Source organism: Psilocybe cubensis, chromosome 8 (assembly GCF_017499595.1).
Source record: "Psilocybe cubensis strain MGC-MH-2018 chromosome 8, whole genome shotgun sequence".
Classification (NCBI taxonomy): domain Eukaryota; kingdom Fungi; phylum Basidiomycota; class Agaricomycetes; order Agaricales; family Agrocybaceae; genus Psilocybe; species Psilocybe cubensis.
In genome coordinates, this window is record NC_063006.1 from 1,845,315 (window position 1) to 1,862,533 (window position 17,219).

The window sequence follows — 17,219 nt, forward strand, 5'->3', positions numbered from 1 at the left end:
CTGCGAGACTGTTGACGCCGATTCGATTTATACTCGCGTCTTGTCACCCCGACCCGTGACCCCACCGGATACAGGCGGCGGAGTGCGGATCAAGATCCGATAAGTACATAAGCCTGAGACGCGAGCTTGATTAGACCCTTGATTAGATCTCATCAGAGACCTTCATCACAAAGAAAGAAAAAAAGGGGTCAGTTTCTTTTTTCCCATTTCGCTTTCGTTTAGTTTATTCTACAAAGTATGTTCTGCCCCAACCCACCCACCATCTGCCAGGACGAAGAGACAATATGGTCTTTTGTGGTTATATGCAGAATGCAATTTATCCTCATCCAGTAGCGTCCCGAAGTGGGAAGGAAGATTGAAAGGGCAGGAATGTTTATAACAAGAAACGACTTGGAACGAGGAATTTTGTGAAGGTTAAAATGACCCAGGAACTCGAACCCCCGCCCCCCCTCCCCCCTTCCCCGCGCGTCCACATGCATGAAGCTGAGAACTCACGCTCCCAACTCCGATGGGATGCTACTCTATGTGGGTGTCGGCAGAAACTTCGAAGTTTCTATTTCGAGCCAATGTGCTCAGAAAGATGCGCGTGCAGTGCTCGAACAAGCAAGTCAAGGTCGGGAATCACGATCACGACGTCGACTGACTGACTTGACGAAACTGGATGCGTATCCCTACATACCCCATGCCAATGCCAATGCCAATACATTGAATACAAATGTAAATGCAGATGCAGATGAACAACCACACCATACCCTATATACCCAAGTCCCTTGCCCAAGGGACCAATCGTAAAATTGAAATTTGACGTTGCATGACATGGGTCATGGCCACGACAAGCACGGCAGGTGAGGTGAGAGACACACACCCAAGAGAAAAACGCGAAAGAACAAAAAGCACAGAAGAAGCATCTCAATTTCTCCGGTGTGGGGACCGTGGGGCGCAGAGCCAGAAGCACGGCCACTATCTAGTATCTAAATGATGACTACACACTGTATCAGTTATGTCAGGACGAGGACAACCTTATTTGCATGACGCATCTGGCAAGCCCATCGATAAGATAGAAGAACGCGGCGAAGACGCAGGATCGTGTGTGTGTAATAATGGCCCGCGAGTCGTATTGTCGTATTAATTAGTATGACATTCATTCTACTTCTAAACTCTAATGCAGGAACCTGGAAGAACATATCTATATACACTCCAGGTCCTCTCATTTCGTTTCGATTTAAAGAAACGGTACGATCTGAATACCTCTGCTACAAAGTCAATCCCAATGATCCAACCAAATCACTACCGTGACTACCTAAAAGCAAAAACATCAAAAAGACTGCGGCCAACGTCAATCATATCTATACCAATTCTCGCACATTCGAAGGTCCCGGGTGACACCGCGTCAAATCCCAAGAGATTCAGAACAGCAGAAAACCAACAAAAAAAAACCTCAACTAAATTTACCATTCGAACAAGTTACAATTGACATCGATCTCCTATCCCAATTAAATTAAACCAACGTCAAATTACACCCTTACAAGGCAACTATGCATGTATATATGCAACACATGATATGATATGATATCATTCCTTTCCCTTTTCTCTACTGTATCTCATGAGAACATGAATATAAATATAAGGTTGGAGCGAGATAGACTCTTGACTCTGAGAACACCGATGAGTTGCCTAAACCTTGTCCAATACTAGGACTCCCAATGTCTATACTTAGACGCCCGCCCACTGGGAACTGCAAGCAAGGCAGGATACTTGCGGATGCACGTCGGACAATGTCGCACACAGACCCTGTTGAGTAAAAAAAGGTTCGTATGGTAGACATCGCCTGTCCCAGGCTGCGCAAGACGTTAGTTATTATTTTATATCCCCAGTCGGTCAATTGCATCAGAAAAAATTAGGCCAACACCAACACCAACTAAACTTAAAACTCAAAAAGAAAAGAAAAAAACAAATGACCAGTAAAAAAAAATCGTGAATGTGATAAGACGAATTGAAACGAAACGAAGAAAAAAACCAGTCAAAAAAACCCATTTAACAAATTGAAAATCCCCTCAACATTCCGAAAAAAATGACGGATTTATGTGCCAGCCATACCAACGATACCAACGGTGTCTCTAATCTTCGCGATTTCAAACGGCGTCAGCGACCCCTTGGCAGCACACAAAAAGTCCTCAAACGCAAGATGCACATCCGCCTCCGTCTTAAACTCGCTCCTGGAAAAAGAAAAGCAAAGGCATACGCGTAAGTCAGGGGGTTACCACCCACCACAACCAACAACAAAAAGCAAAAAACAAAAAAAGACGCACTGCAAAAACGCGTAAAGCCTCTCCCAAAACCCAGGATCCGAAACCGTATCATGGAACGTCGACATAATCTCCTTCGTCTTCGAGCCTGGGCTGGTAGGGATAACACCCGCGTCCATATCGAGCGTCAGCACGATGTCCTTCTGGCTGCGCTCCTGCGCGGGGGTGCCTTCTGACGGCGACGGCGAGAGCACGACGCTCGGGATGCGGCGGTGGCCACCGGACGAGGAAGACTTTGCGGGCGTCGAGAGCGAGCCTGAGCCGAATGAAAAGGGTTTGCTGTTAGGGGTGTCGGTCATTGTAGTATCTTTCTCTGTCGTGGCTGGAGGGGCAGGGGTAGGGGTAGGAGCGGTTGGATCCCAATTTACACCAGGTTTACAAACGAGGTTCACGGTATCGCCGTCTTTGATAGTGTACTCTTTCAAGAGCTTGTTGTCAGCGAGCGCTTTGCCTTTCAACAGGAGCCGCTGGGCGTCGGCGGGCGGGGCGTGCGGCTGGGCGGCGATGAGGAGTTTGACGGCGGAGATGGTGTCCGTGGGGTGCACGGGGAGCGTCACTGCGAACGGCGGCTTGAGCGACTTAAATGTGACGGAGAGCGAGGCTGTGTGTGTGGTTTAGGGGCTTGTTGTCAGTACGTGTATATATTATTGAAAAATTCTGATTTAGAAGACAGGGATGGGGCGGAGGCGGTGTGCAACGGAAATGGAAATAAATGTGCTTCGATAGGAAGGTGCATGCCATGTGTGCATCGCTCGTGGTTGGGGCGTGCCGTGCGACTGGAAAGAGGGCTTACCTGACGACGATGCGGTGTCTTCGACGCGCTGTTTACGTGCCGGAGGAGGTGGAACAGGGATCTAAACAAAGAGAAACGCAGCAGTCAGCCTCAAGTTCATTTATCGTAACCAAGAGGAAATGAGTACAGGGGAGCTGCGACGAGCACGACGAATGGGAAAGAGAGGTGAGGTGGATGGGAAACAAAAGAAGGAAAAAATAAGAGACATTTTAAACTACAAGACCCGGCAAAAGTCGTAATCACCCAAGCCAGACCGACAAAGTCACCAAGCACAAGAGGGGGTTCCGCCCGACCGCCAGCCTTCACCGCCATCCTTCACAGACACAGACAGAGACACAGATACAATCCCATCTTCACAAACGAATAAATATAAAATAAAAATAAAGACAACGTACAGGCAGCACCGGAACCCGCTTGAGCGACTGCTGAGGAGGCTGCTGATAATCGTCCGCATACGCGACAGGCTGTGTCGCCAGCGTATTCAGAAACGTTCGCGCGAACGCTCTCTCAGCTTGTTCCGCCATATTATCCTTCCTCTCCTTATCTTCTTAGACTCTCCTTTATCCGTTAGCGTGCGCTTTCTCTACAGCGCTTTGAAATCAGTGGGTCTCCTTTGCGGAATGTGCTAGAAAAAGTGATGAGGGGGAAAGAGTGCGAGACACTGCGATGGGCCCTATCCGTTTCAATCAACAGCGGGCCGCGACCCCCGTCGTCGTCATCGATCTTACCTTGGCATCACGTGTTCCGTAAAACTGTCACAGGTCATGGTCTGTCACAAAGCATCGCGTCACCCGAGTCCAAGGCTGAGGTCGACACCCGAAAACAACCTTTGAAAACCCGTATAAACTCATGGCGGTACGCTGACCTCCTTTATGCGCAATAAACGTAACTGAAATTGTTAACTTTCATATGTATAGTCAGGATTCGGCTGGGGCGGAGGTACATACCCACACTTCCTTTCTACGAGCTGCCCAAAAGACCCGGGGACTAACCTCTGACTTCTACAGGCCGTTCGCGGTGCTTTACTTATTGGCAAGAGATCCAGAAAGTGCGTTGGCTGTAACCCTGCGTATATGCGTATGCGTGTCGCTGAATGTGTGTTGGTTGCTGGATACAGTGTTACGCCGTGGCGGACCATCCCGCCGAGTGCAAAGCGCAAGGCGCGGATTACCTAGAATGCCTGGATAACCGCAAAGAGGTCCGTTTATTCCCTTTACATCTCTTTTGAATGCGCTAACCTTGTTTTATTCTTTCTTTCTGCTTTTGCCTCACACATTACATCTTCCCAACCTGACTGCTGCACAACCCTCGTGCTCAACGTCCAACACACTACCTTGTACCTTGTGCCTTTGCCTTTACTTTTACAACTGCCTTTCCACGCACCTCCGGATCCGGATAAACAAACCTTCCCGCACCATAATGATATCTCACCCGCTCGCCCAAACACAATCCAACGCAACGTGCACCGCCGGGATTGACAACTCTTACACCCGCACCCGCACGCTTTCCAAAACCACCACCACCGCGTCCGCAACGGCGTCATATCATATCATATCATATCATAACACTACCCACGTCCACCACGTCCACACCAATTCCCAATCCCCCACATATCCTCTGTACACCTCTCAAAACCCTGTTCAAACTTCTCCACCCCACACCCCCATCAACCCAACCCAACACCCCCACCCCCACCAACCCACCCAATAAACCCACCCAATAAACATACCCACCCAACATCCAAACCCAATAACCCCCCAATAAACCCACAGATCAAACGCGCACAAACAATCGCCGCCGAACACGCCCGCCAACTGCAACACCGCGCACACGAGTCGCACAAGGCATCATCCATCGCCTCGAGCGGCGCTATTGCCTCTGTCGGTATTATCCAGCGCGATGGCAGCGGTGGTGGTGGGGAGGGGAAGGAGGGTAAATAGTTTTGAAGCATTGTGGTTGTAGATCCGGTTTGATATAGATTCGACTTGACTTGACATGGAATTGCACAGAGACAGGGACGGACGGGGAAGGGAACGAGAACGGGACGGAGGTGATAAATGCATGCATGCATCCAATCATTTTTTTTTTCTTTTCTTCCCGTTAGTCCCTCACTCTGAGATATCCAAACACGTTTTCAAACGGAATTGTGAATGCGAAATGCGAAATGTGAATTTGAGTGTCGACCGTGTTTACACTTGGGTTCAATTAGAGGTGTAGGTACCAGCGCCAACAACTTGTCAGAAGGTCCATGGGCCATGGACCATGGCCGCATATTGCGCATAACTTAGGTATCAAACAACAAGTCTGAGAACTTGTCTGACGAACTGATAAATAATGAATAATAAATAATACAAACAGTTGGTACAACAACAGCAACAACAGAAATAGGAACAAGTCTCAACAGACCATAGCCACCTAAAAAAAAAGACCAAAAAACCAAAAGGCCACTAAAAAGAAAAAGACGGAAAAAAGAGAACAGAAACACGGCGATCATAGGAGAAAAACTATACTAGCAAGTAGCGAGGTAGAAGTAGCGAGGTGGAAGTGGAATGAGGCTGGGTGAGTTTTTGACACGACGCGACGCGACGCGAAAACAGTCGAGAAATGAGAAATGAAAAATGGTGAAAAAAGGGGGAGGGTTAAATTTCAGTAGCACTAGGACGAATGGATGGATGGATGGATGGTTGAATGGATGAATGGCCTTTGTTTTTGGATAGGTTGATAGTAACTGTCTTGGATTTTGAGTGTGAATTGTGGACTGTGAAAAGTGAAAAAATGGATTGTGTGGACGCGTGTGTTATGGATTGTGAATTGTGTGTTGTGTGTGATGGGGATGGAATGGGACGAAACAAAACTCAAAGCCAAAAGCCAAAAACCGAAAATCGAAAACCGAAAACCGAAAAAACATAAAAATCCAAAGGCATTCCACCATCGTTCATTCATTCCTTCGTTCCTTGCTAGAATTGGAATTGTAAAGTTGAACGCGCCACAAGCAAAAAAAAGTGTCGGCGTCAATGTCGGCGTCGTCTGCCATCTGCCGTCTGGGGTCCTCGCTCAAAGTCGCTCAAATTTCAAGCTTCAAGTATAAACGAGCTTCAAGTACGAACGAACACCTCCGTCCGCCACGGCACAGTCGCGACTCCAATCTGATACTCCGGTATCCTAGCCTCCCTCTCCCTCTCTCTCTGCTGCTGCTGGAGAAGTACCTCTTGCTCCCGCCGCCGTCGAACAGCTGCCGCAGCCGCAGCCGCCACATCACCGTTAACATCAACATCAGCATACTCAATCATCGTAACCGCTCCCGCCTCCTTCTCCTTCTCCTTCTCATCTCCATCTTCAACTTCAGCGTCGCCAATGACGAACGCAGCTTCCGGCACACGTTCAATCCCTACTTCCACTGGTACAGGAACACCAACTCCCAGATCCACACCAACGGGAGTCATCGGCATCCCACCTGAACTCCCCGAGCTCGAGCTCGAGCTCGTCTCAGACCCACCCTCCTCCGAAGCACGCAATGCCTCCTCCGCCGCCGCTGCCGCCGCCGATGCAGACGACGACGACGGCGCCGAACAATAATAAACAGACCTCCGCACATCCGGCATCGCAATCACAACAGCAACATGCAGCGCCTCCGGCGGCCCCGCCATCCTCCTCCCCTCCTCCTCAGCAGCCATAGCTAATGCCATCGCAGCTGCTGCATTCGGTTGGCGATGTCGGTCGCGGTGTCGGTCGCGGTGATGGAGGTGGAGGGGGTGCGGGGAAAGGGGGATCCCGAATAGGGTGTGCTGTGTGCGTCGGGTGCGGTGTGTTTGATTTTGGTTTTGGTTTTGGTTTTGGTGTGAATTTTGGGTTTGGGTTTGAGGTGGGGATGAGGTGGAGGGAGATGGGACGGGGACGGGAAGTGTAGGATGCGGCCGCAACCACGACGACAGCGAGTGCCCGCCAAAGCGCGGCGGCGCGCGCGGGGAAGGTGCTCCGGCTGCTGCTGCTGCTGCATCGGTGGCGGCCTCTTCCTGTGTTACTTGTGCTGCTTGTGCTGCCGCTACCGCTGATGAATGGTCAAGCGCACCACGCTCCGTCTGCACCTCCCGCATCTCCAGCGGCCGCACAGCAGGATCCTGGCTCTGGCTCTGGCTCGTGCGCTGCATCAGCGATACACGTCTCATCGGCAGCGGACCTTGTTCTTGGGCCTGCGGGTCGACTGGAACTTGCAATTGGGCTAGCACAGGCGCTGTATTACCACCCTCGACTTCGCCATCGAGAAGTGTTGTTGTTGTTGGTGGTAAGTCAGAGTCAGCGGTATTCGTATCGTGACTGTCCCTATCGCTATCTCTGTCTGGAGGTTCTTTGGCAGCTGAAGGCGGCCGTCGGCATAGTGCCACGGATAACGGCTAGATAATCACCAAAAAAAATAAAAGAAATAAAAAAGAAGAGGTGTGATGGATGATGCAGATGGGTGATGGTGAGGAGAAAGGAGAAAGTGGAAAGGAGAAGATGATGATAGCGGACGCGCACACGTGCACATACGAGCGCGAGTGCAAGCGCGAGTGCGAAAGTCAAAAGTCAAAGTGGCAAGAATAAAACAAGACCAAAAAAAATAGAGAGAGATAAAATAAATCAGCAATCAGCGATCCGCGAAAGAAGAAGTAGTAGAAGCACAAGCAAAACAACATACCATCGTATACCTCCACACCCCCACCTCCTCCGCATCCGCGTCCGCGTGGGGCGGGGCCGCATACGCCCGCACGAACGGCTTCTCATACAGCTCCGGGAGCTTATACCGAATCCCACCGTACCCATCGCTCCCAAGCGCAACCCACGGCGGCGCACCGCGCACATCGCCCTCTCCCCCTGCGCCTCCCCTGCCCGCTCCCCACGAACCTGGTGGTGCATAGGCAGGCGCACCGCCAAACGCCCCTGGAATCGCACCCCCACCTCCAACATCCAGCCCCCACATCGCCGCACTCCCCGCACCACCACCAGCAAACCCACCACCAGCACCACCACGCGCGCGCCCCGCCATCAACCGCCTCCGCGAGCCAATCCCACACGCTACAAACACAAGGAGGAGCACGACGAACGTGATGAGGAACCCGAAGAAGTAGTTTGCTCCGCGCTGTTGTAGACCGCCGTCGTCGTCTCCATTCCCACCGCTACCGTTCCCGTTGTTACCGTCGCCGGTGTCAGGACTGGAGGTGGAGGTGGAGGTGGAGGTGGAAGAGGAGGAAGGGAGGGGTAAAGTGTAGATTGTGACAGACATGTTGATGATATCGTCCGTTTGCTGCTCGCGCCTGTCCGAGCGCGTCTCTGTATATGCGCGTGTATATGCGTATGTGCCCGCGGAGATGGAGGCTTGCCAGTTGTTGGTGGAGGGCCAGGGCCAGAGACTCGCCCTAGACATCCACTGTCGCACTCGCACTCGGTCGCAGTCGAAGTCGGTGTTTGAGTCGGCGGTCCCTGCCCCAGTCGGCAGGAGAAGTGGAAGCAGAAGTCGCAGATGCAGTCGCAGATGTAGTAGTCCAAACCAAAGTCGAAGTCGAAGGTCGAAGGTCGAAGGTCGCAGTAAAGTGGTGTGTCCAAACGCAGCAGAAAAGGAACCAAGACAAGCAATCCAAAGTCCAAAATCCAAAGTCCAGAGTCCACACTCCAAACGGCCGTCGTCGCTTTCGCTTTCGCTTCGCTTTTCAAGGTAGTACAAAGTACCAGTAAGTAAGTACCAGTCGTAGAACCCCCCTCGCCTCGCAGTTGATTCAGACGAGTGACCGGGACCGGTGACCGCTATACACCACTTGCAGTCTGTCCCCGCTGGCAAAGCAAAGTAATGCAATGCAATGGAGCACAGTGATAGGTCCGTATCCAAAATCCAAAATCTACCAGTGCGACTAGGGATCCTGAAACCTAGAAAAATTCCTCAAAAAGCGACTTACCAAAAAAGAACCCAAAAAAAAAGTGAGAATTGAGAATTGAGACATCTTACATAGCACCCCTTGTCAGGTTCACATTTGTCTCCGCCGCACATAATCCAACCGTCAACGATCACAATTCAGAATTAGGCAAAGAACGAAAAAAATTCAAAACCGGATACATCACTAGTCCCAATATAAGCATTTAGCTCAGCTGACTCATCCTTCTATGACGTTATCCGCTTCCGAATGTGTTTATTTATAGATTTACGCGTCGTATTTGCGTAATGGTGTGTGCGAGTTGAAAGAGTGTAGAGGACTAAGAACTAAGTAGAGATAGGCGCTGTCACTTCCCAATACCGTGTGTACACAAAATGAATGAATAGAATGCAATCGTATCACCGCACCTGCTACACCTACACCTCAGTATACCTCACCACACCACACTACACTTCCTAGCTGATACCCTATCGAACAGAGCGCAAGTGAAGGGTGAAAAAAGTAAATTGACCTGCACAACAAAACACGCAATATCAAAAAATAGATAAAGTGACACAGAAAGTTAAAAACGCACGCCTGGGTTCGTACATTCGACAATAAAGAAAAACGCCTACTCTGAAACCCGCTCGAAAAAAAAAATCATTTTTAAAGCATATATATCATCTCAACAGTACCAATACCGGTACCAAAAAATAAAAAAAAATAAGCGAACAAACGAGAAGCAAAAAAACGAAAAGAAAAAACGAAACGAAAAAACTCCCAACCTCTTTTAAATAAATTTTCCACACTAGTCCTCTCCCTTCCCATACCCATTCACATTCCCTTGCATCCGCATCCCTGTTCCTATTCCTTCCCACTCGTGTCACCTTTTCATTCATCTTCATCTTGAAGCCTTGACCACCTTCTCCCGCTCCGGGTCTTCTATCGCCTCGCCAAACGTCCAAACGCCCACACCCCACACCCAAACACCAGTATCCAGTATCCAGTGCGAACACCATAATCAAACACCCTTCGCCCTTCACGCACACGCACACCAATACGTACGTACGTACAGACGCAGCCCACACACACGGCATACGGACGGCGAATCATCAATCATTAATCGATTAATCACCCGCTCTTCATCCTAGACCTGACAACTTTATTCCTCAACGCGCGTTCCTTCAACTCACTCTCGCGCCGCTCAAGGTCGACTTTCATACGCTGCTTTTTCCAAAATCGCCAAATCGACCATCGCCAGTCAGGAATCGAATCGCCAAATCGTCAATCGAGCATCGCAAATAGACCATCGACCATCGACCGTCGCAAATAGACCATCGACCATGACAAGCAGGAATCGCGGATCACATATAAAAAAACCCAAAAAAAAAACAAAAAGAGAAGACAATCAGTATCCAAACCACACAAAAACCATCCAAGAAAACAAGCAAAAAAAAGGGGTGCGCACATCATCATCATCATCATCCTCCTCCTCATTCCCAACGTTCCCAACGTTCGGAGCGTTCGCAGGAGCCCCGATGCGGCTCGCAAGACTCGCACCCGGACCCGGGCCTTTACCCATACCCGCACTCGCACTCGCACCCGGGCCTTTACCCCCGCCCGCACCCACACCCGCGCCCTTACTCGCACCAGCAGCACCAATACCAACACCAATACCATCCGACCACTTACTTTTCCTGCGCTCGACCTCGGCCTGCCCTTTAATCTTGAGCTCTCCTCCGCGGGATACCGGTGGACTCCTCCTCTCCCTCTCCCTCTCCCTTTGCTTCCCCGGCTTCTCATCAACATCCATACGCGCATCCTCCTCATCTTTCCGACGCAGCGCCGATCGCGACCTCGAGCGCGACCTCGACCTACTCCGCGAACGTGACCTCGATCGCCCTCCTCCTCCTCCATAGCGCGCTTTACCCCTCGCACCAGGACCAGGACCAGGACTAGCGCTCCGCCTTCGCCTACTCATATGCGGCGGCTCCTCCCTCTCTCTCCCACCACCACCACCACCACCACCAGGCCCACTCCCAGCCTTCCCTTTCCTCCCAGCCCCAACTCCAGGTCCAGGTCCAGCCGAACGCGACCTCGACCTCGACCTCGACCTCGAGCGCGAATACGACGGACTGCGTCTCCTCCCCCCTCCACCACCGCGCCTAGGCGGACTCGCGCTCCTCATCCTCCTCGCAAACTTTCGCGGCGGCGAGCGCGAGCGGGACCTGTCCCTATCCCTATCCCTCTCTCTTTCCCTATCTCTCCTACCCACATTCCTCTCCCTCTCCCTCTCCCTACCCATATCCCTCGACCTATCCCTATCCCTAGACCGCGACCCAGACCCAGACCCACCCCTGCGCCTCCTCCCAGGCACCGGACTTCGATCCCTCATCCCCCTCCTCTCCCTCTCCCTCTCGCGCGCAGACGGCGGGGGCGGCGTAGGCGACGGCGAGCGCTGCCTCCTCCTTCCACTAATCTGCGCAGGCGGTGATCCCGCCCTCGAACGCGACCTTGACCTCGACCGCGAGATAGAAGGTGAAGAACGCGAAGCCGACCGCCTTCCTTTACCCTGCGCAGGCGGAGGGGCATGAGGAGCAGGTACAGGCGACGCCCCACGGCGGCGTTGATGAGCCGGTGGTGGCGGTGGCGGCGGCGAGCGGCTTCGCGAGCGGGACGATGTGCGCGAGTGCGAGCGCGAACGGGATCGAGAGCTGGCGTTGCCTCCACCGCCGCGGCGAGGCGGAGGGGAACGATATCGTCTGGGTGTGATAGAGCGCGACCTCGAGCGCGAGCGCGAACGGGACCGGGAACGAGAGTGGGAGCGGGAAGACCTTGAACGCGTGCGCGAGCGCGAGCGGCGCCGAGGCGGAGGAGAGCGCGACGAGAACCGGCGGCGCGGTGGCTAGAGTAGAGTAGAATAGAGTATATATCAAAAACAATGAATAAAAATAAAAATAAAATAAAATGAATAACACTTACCCCAGCACCGCCGCCACCGCCACCAGGCCCGCCTCCGCGCGCGCCCCAACCAGAATCGCGCGCGCGATCGGGGCCACCACCACGACTATCGTCCCACCCTCCCCGCCCACCTCTCCCCCTCCCCCTCCCCCTTCCACCTCTCTCCCCTCCTCCTCCACCTCTCCCTCCAAACCCATCCCCAAACCCTCCTCCTCTACCCCCTCCTCTCCCCCCAAACCCACCCCCACCCCCACCCCCACCCCCACCACCCATCCCGCCCCCAACCTCATCCAACCGCATCCTCCTATCCCGCTCATCAATCGCCCTCGAATCGCCCTCGCGCGCAGCGCGCATCTCCGCCTTCTTCGCGTCCACAAACGCACGCGGCACACCGGACACCTCCGCCTGCGCGTCGAGGAGGAGTGTCCAGAGCGAGGCCATGAATGCGGGTGTGTCTTTTGTGAGGAAGCCTGTGAGGTTGATTTGCATTTTTTTCGGGTCGGGGTTCTGTGTGTGTTTAGGTGTGTGTGTATGTAGAAAAAAAAAAGAAAAGCAATCATTCATCAGCCAACAATCACAAACCACAACCACAAATCACAACCAAAAAAAAAGGGTAACATACAGGCTGCTGCTCATCCTCCAAAAGCCCCATAGCATACTCCACCACCACCTCATCTTCAAACCCGATGAGCTCCACGATCCGCTTGGCTATCCACGGTCGGATGACCGTCAGGTTCACTTTGCGCATGTCCACCTGGATTGAAAGGAGTGAGAGGGTTGGGTTAGCTTTAGTTTAGTTACAGTTAGGGAGATATGTAGGGTGTGATGTAGAACGTTGAAAGTTGAACGAGCATTGAAAGTTGAAAGTTGAACGAGCATTAAAAAATGTTGAAAGGTACAAAATATACACTCCAACCAACCAACAAAAGAAGAAAAAGAAGAGAAAAAAAAGGTGGAAGAAAAGAACCACAACCCACAACCCACAACCCACATCTCATAACCCATAAACCACAAAAGCACAAGAAAACAAAACACACACCTTTTTCTCAAAATTCGCAGGAAACTTCATAGTTTTAAGCAGCTTCACCTCCTTGTCGGAGAACCGCCTGTCCTGGTCCGCGGATGTGCCTTTGAAGAAGCCTGTGTAGACGCACCACCACCAACACCAACACCAAGAGCACCAGCACCAGCACCAATTCCATTACCAGCAGCAGGAGGAGCAGGGGCAGGGGCAGGGGCAGCAGGGGCAGGGGCAGGGGCAACGGCAAAAACGAAAACCGAAAAAAGAAAAAAGGGTGTGGTCAGCACAGTCCAAAGTCGGGTCAAAGAAACACAAAAAAAAAGAAGATGCAGGTGTCTGGAGTGCAGATACACTAACTGCTCCATCCAAAATACCAAACACGCCATCGAACGAACGAGTGGATGAACGAATGGATGGATGGTGTAGCACTCACCCGCATCAGCCATACTTTCAACCCTCTATCTATATCTCTTGCTTCTTCCTTCTTTCTTTTAGCTCCTTTCTTTCTTGTCCTCTTCTTTTTCCTTCTTTCAAAAGCCTCGAAAGCCTCGAAACCTCGAAACCTCGAAATGAACACAAAACTAGCTGGAACTGTGAAAAAGCAAGAGCAGAAAAGAGTCCTTTTAGTTAGGTTGACGTCCAGTATCAGCGTCAACGTTAAAATCAGAGTTGTGAGTCGACGTACCTTCACCTTCACGTTCGGTTCAAACGCAAAACGCAAAACGCAACCCTTGCGAAATCCGTGAGCGTGAGCCTGCGTGAGCGTGACGTCCTCACCCGTGTGGGGCAAATGAAAATTCGTGGGAACATATCTCCTAATTAGTAATAAATTAGGCTTCAAGCAGTCAGAGTTGAACAAGTATACAAGTTATCCGAGTCCCGACACCCCCGCGCGCTCAAATCTTAACTTTTACTGTAATATCCATTTCTCACTTCTTAATCCTTGACTCTGCTTCAACCGTCAACATATACCATACCCTCCCTCCAACTCTAAACAAGGAAATGCGAATCCTTCTCAAAATGAAAAAAGACCACGACCACAACAACATGGGGTTACACCCCCACAGCGACTCCAAACTCATACATAAACGCCAGTTTCCTAAATATATACAGTAGTAGTACATTCAAACCCCAAACCGACAAGTTATCATTCAATCAACCTCCCGAATCCTCCTCCTCCGGAACGAAATTTCCCTTGGGGATTTCGGGAGCGTGATCATCGTCTGCAATGCAATGCAAGCAAGTACACAACGGTGTTAAACGGATGGCATATCAAACACCATGGGGAATATAACACTTACATGGTAATTAGGCTCCGGGACACGTTCTATCCTCATCTCCAAAGCGCGCACTAGCGTAGCAACAATGACACCTAACTGCAGATACGCAAACTATGCAAAAAAACAAGCGAAAAAAAAGCGAAAAAAGAAAAAAAAATCAATCAGCAAATCACGTAGGAAAGAAGCCGCTTACAGACACAACATACCTGCTCCCCGATACACCGATGCATACCGCCACCAAACGGTTGATACGGGCTGTTCGTGCCTTTACTCACCAGCCCAAACCCATAGTCGATTTTCTCTTCGCCATCACCGCCGCCGCCGTCATCACCCACTTTCATCACATCACCAACATCATCCCGGATCCACCGATACGGATCCCACACATCCGCAGAACGACCCCATATCCGCGCGTCAATCTGGCTAAGCGCCGGCGACGCAAGAACATAATCGCCCTTGGGCACAACATACACCGCATCACCACCATCACCATCACCTTTATCACCTTCATCCACACGTCTTTTCACCCCCGAACCATGAAGATGCGGCGCCGCCAGAGTACGCGGTACAACCACATCTTCCCGGACATACCGAATGATACTATGGATCGGCGGATGCAAGCGCAGCGTCTCGCGGATGACCGCGTTCAAGAGCGGCAGCTCCTTCACCTCCTCGTACGTCATCGCACGCAGCCCCGGGCGCCTGCCCCCGTCCGACGGCGACGCTGTATATGATTCTGTAAAATGCTCCACTTGTTCTTGATATAGCGCCTCCCTATAATTACATACAACAAAACGGAACGACCAATCAGTATTTCGCATCGGCAGGGTATAAATAATCACAACTGAGGTAAAATATCATGACTGAAAGATAAGCATCTATCATTTCAGATGGGCCGCCACGCCACAAAAGAACGCTAGGCCGTAGACGTGGGTGATGATTGATACTCAGTGATGGACACCTACCCGATCTGGGGGTTGTTGGCGATGTGGATAAGCGCCCAGGAGCCAGTGGATGAGCTGGTATGCTGGCCAGCCATGAGCATCGCGATCATCAAATGCGCTACTTCGTGGTCCTCGAGGTGCCGGCCGTTACGGTATGTCTGTTTCATGAGCGCCGCAATCATATCATGTTCATGTTCGTTTTCATGCTAAGCCAGTTCGAGATACATGCCAATTCCATCAGAATGCACTCAGAGCCTCAGAAGATGAAAATAACGTACATCACTTTCATGATTTTTATCACCCACGTCCAATAACCTCCTCCTACGGCGCTGTACTATGTCCACATAAAACGCACTCATCTTCCTGTGTGCTCTGTCTCGGCGTGAATAACTCGGCAACGGGAGGTTTGGACAAATAAAATTGAGTGGGGTGAACCCTTCATCGAGGTCGCTGTAAAGCTGCGCATACGACGCGTCGAGGCCCGCGCGGACCTCCGCGCCCTGCAGCGTGCGGGACGCAGCAAGTATCGTGAGCTGTTGCATCAACCGCAGTGCGTCAAAGGTCCTCCATTGAGTACCATGGGTGTCGTCGATCGCTGTGGCACTGGCATCCGTAGACGCAGGAGCCCCGCCGAACGTCGCATCGTGCGCGAGAAAAGCGTGGACCTCGTCCTCGATCATCCCGACGTATCTGCGGAGGTTGGATATTGAGAATCCGACCTTGCAGAATTTCTTCTGCTGCATGAATACATCATTGGGGACATCGTATACCACGCCCTTGCCGAACACAGGGGTGGTCAAGTGCTATAATTCCACGAAACATCTGGGTTAATTTATGCCCACAGAAAATTTGATATGGTCACATACGGTATATGCGTCTTCTGCGTTGAGCTGGTGAGATTTGCCGCCTAGTATAAAGTTGTTACCCTTTGTCCCTAGGGCCACCGTCATCCGACGGCCAAGAAGGACAAATGTGAATATGTCTCCGTGCTGATTTGACGAAAGAATGTTTAGTGACAATATAACAGTGAAGGCAATTAATTAAGCGAATTAATACCTTTTGTTGGCAATCCAGTAAGAACTTTACTGGGTCATTTCCGTAGGCTATTGCAGAGCCAATGAAGGGGACCCAGTGGAAGACTACGGGCGGGTCTGTAGACCTCCGGGGCAGAATCTAAAAGACGCAGTGATAAAATTCAACGCATATATCTACCATTAGCTATGTCCACGTACAAGTTGGCGGACAACATTGAGGACAATGGCGACTAATGGGAGGCAGAATAAAAGCAGCAGCAAAGAACGTATATCGGTCCAGCGTTGAGGAGCAAGTTGTGTGGTACGGTGTGTTGGGACTACATCGTCAAAGCGTTGAAACGATGTGTTCAAGTGGGACTTCAAAGAAGACATGAGGGAACGCAATTTGCAAACTTGAAACATACTGCACCTAATGTGAACTTTTTGAGTGGGAAATCCACCCATTCTACTTCTGTATTAACACATTGTAACCCTCTGCTACCAGCGCCACTTGTCCAGTATCATTTTCCATCAACTTCTTATCTATCAGAAAGATGGAAAAAGAGGTTCAATACGCCAATTTGTTGTGCCGAACAATCTGACGATAGTGACTTGTGAGGTGTCGTCTTTCATATCCGCGCGCTGACGCTATAATCGCCTCCGATCAACACAACCATAAAAAGACACCCGAGTCCTCGTGAATGGAGAGATTGTGTTCGAAAAGTATCAGCCTGTCATGGAGAGATAGTGGCACAGCCAACAACGGACACCCGAGTCCTCGTGGATGCAAAGATGGAGAGATCGTGTTCAAGGAATAACAGCTTGTCATGGCGAGACAACATCTCAGTTGAGAGTGTGTTCTTCGCTCTCTTTAGGGGCTCTGATATACGCACGTCCGGAAAACAAAGATAGGGCGGAATTCGCGCAGCGCATCGAAGGTCACAGGAATCTACTTCGTGTGTTGAAAATGTTGAGTACTGCTTGCGAATTGCGGCTACAACGCGAGAAAAGCTGTGGTT

General features: G+C 51.1%; 5 protein-coding genes across 5 annotated transcripts; 1 reads left to right on the forward strand and 4 right to left on the reverse strand.

Annotated features, from left to right (window-relative positions):
* Positions 1–2,080: 2,080 nt before the first annotated feature.
* On the reverse strand, positions 2,081–3,623 carry JR316_0009087 (uncharacterized protein; the record flags this gene model as incomplete). The annotated part of the gene is made up of 4 exons (XM_047894796.1): positions 2,081–2,216; positions 2,310–2,907; positions 3,100–3,160; positions 3,495–3,623. 4 exons carry the CDS (start codon positions 3,621–3,623, stop codon positions 2,081–2,083), a joined length of 924 nt encoding a protein of 307 aa, XP_047746255.1.
* A 325-nt stretch (positions 3,624–3,948) lies between these two features.
* JR316_0009088 (NADH dehydrogenase [ubiquinone] iron-sulfur protein 5-B) lies at positions 3,949–5,269 on the forward strand (the record flags this gene model as incomplete). Its single annotated transcript, XM_047894797.1, has 7 exons — positions 3,949–3,954; positions 4,017–4,038; positions 4,107–4,147; positions 4,217–4,297; positions 4,872–5,031; positions 5,109–5,149; positions 5,204–5,269. The coding sequence occupies 7 exons, from the start codon at positions 3,949–3,951 to the stop codon at positions 5,267–5,269; spliced, it is 417 nt and encodes a 138-aa protein (XP_047746256.1).
* A 925-nt stretch (positions 5,270–6,194) lies between these two features.
* Positions 6,195–8,500, reverse strand: JR316_0009089 (uncharacterized protein; the record flags this gene model as incomplete). The annotated part of the gene is made up of 2 exons (XM_047894798.1): positions 6,195–7,490; positions 7,775–8,500. The coding sequence occupies 2 exons, from the start codon at positions 8,498–8,500 to the stop codon at positions 6,195–6,197; spliced, it is 2,022 nt and encodes a 673-aa protein (XP_047746257.1).
* Positions 8,501–10,389: 1,889 nt separating this feature from the next.
* JR316_0009090 (Serine/arginine repetitive matrix protein 1) lies at positions 10,390–13,409 on the reverse strand (the record flags this gene model as incomplete). Its single annotated transcript, XM_047894799.1, is given in 6 exon segments — positions 10,390–11,886; positions 11,964–12,449; positions 12,565–12,696; positions 12,982–13,082; positions 13,097–13,315; positions 13,397–13,409. The coding sequence occupies 6 exon segments, from the start codon at positions 13,407–13,409 to the stop codon at positions 10,390–10,392; spliced, it is 2,448 nt and encodes an 815-aa protein (XP_047746258.1).
* A 705-nt stretch (positions 13,410–14,114) lies between these two features.
* JR316_0009091 (Lanosterol 14-alpha demethylase) lies at positions 14,115–16,593 on the reverse strand (the record flags this gene model as incomplete). Its single annotated transcript, XM_047894800.1, has 8 exons — positions 14,115–14,186; positions 14,265–14,354; positions 14,450–15,017; positions 15,209–15,393; positions 15,493–15,990; positions 16,054–16,176; positions 16,244–16,360; positions 16,420–16,593. The coding sequence occupies 8 exons, from the start codon at positions 16,591–16,593 to the stop codon at positions 14,115–14,117; spliced, it is 1,827 nt and encodes a 608-aa protein (XP_047746259.1).
* Between the last annotated feature and the right edge of the window lie 626 nt (positions 16,594–17,219).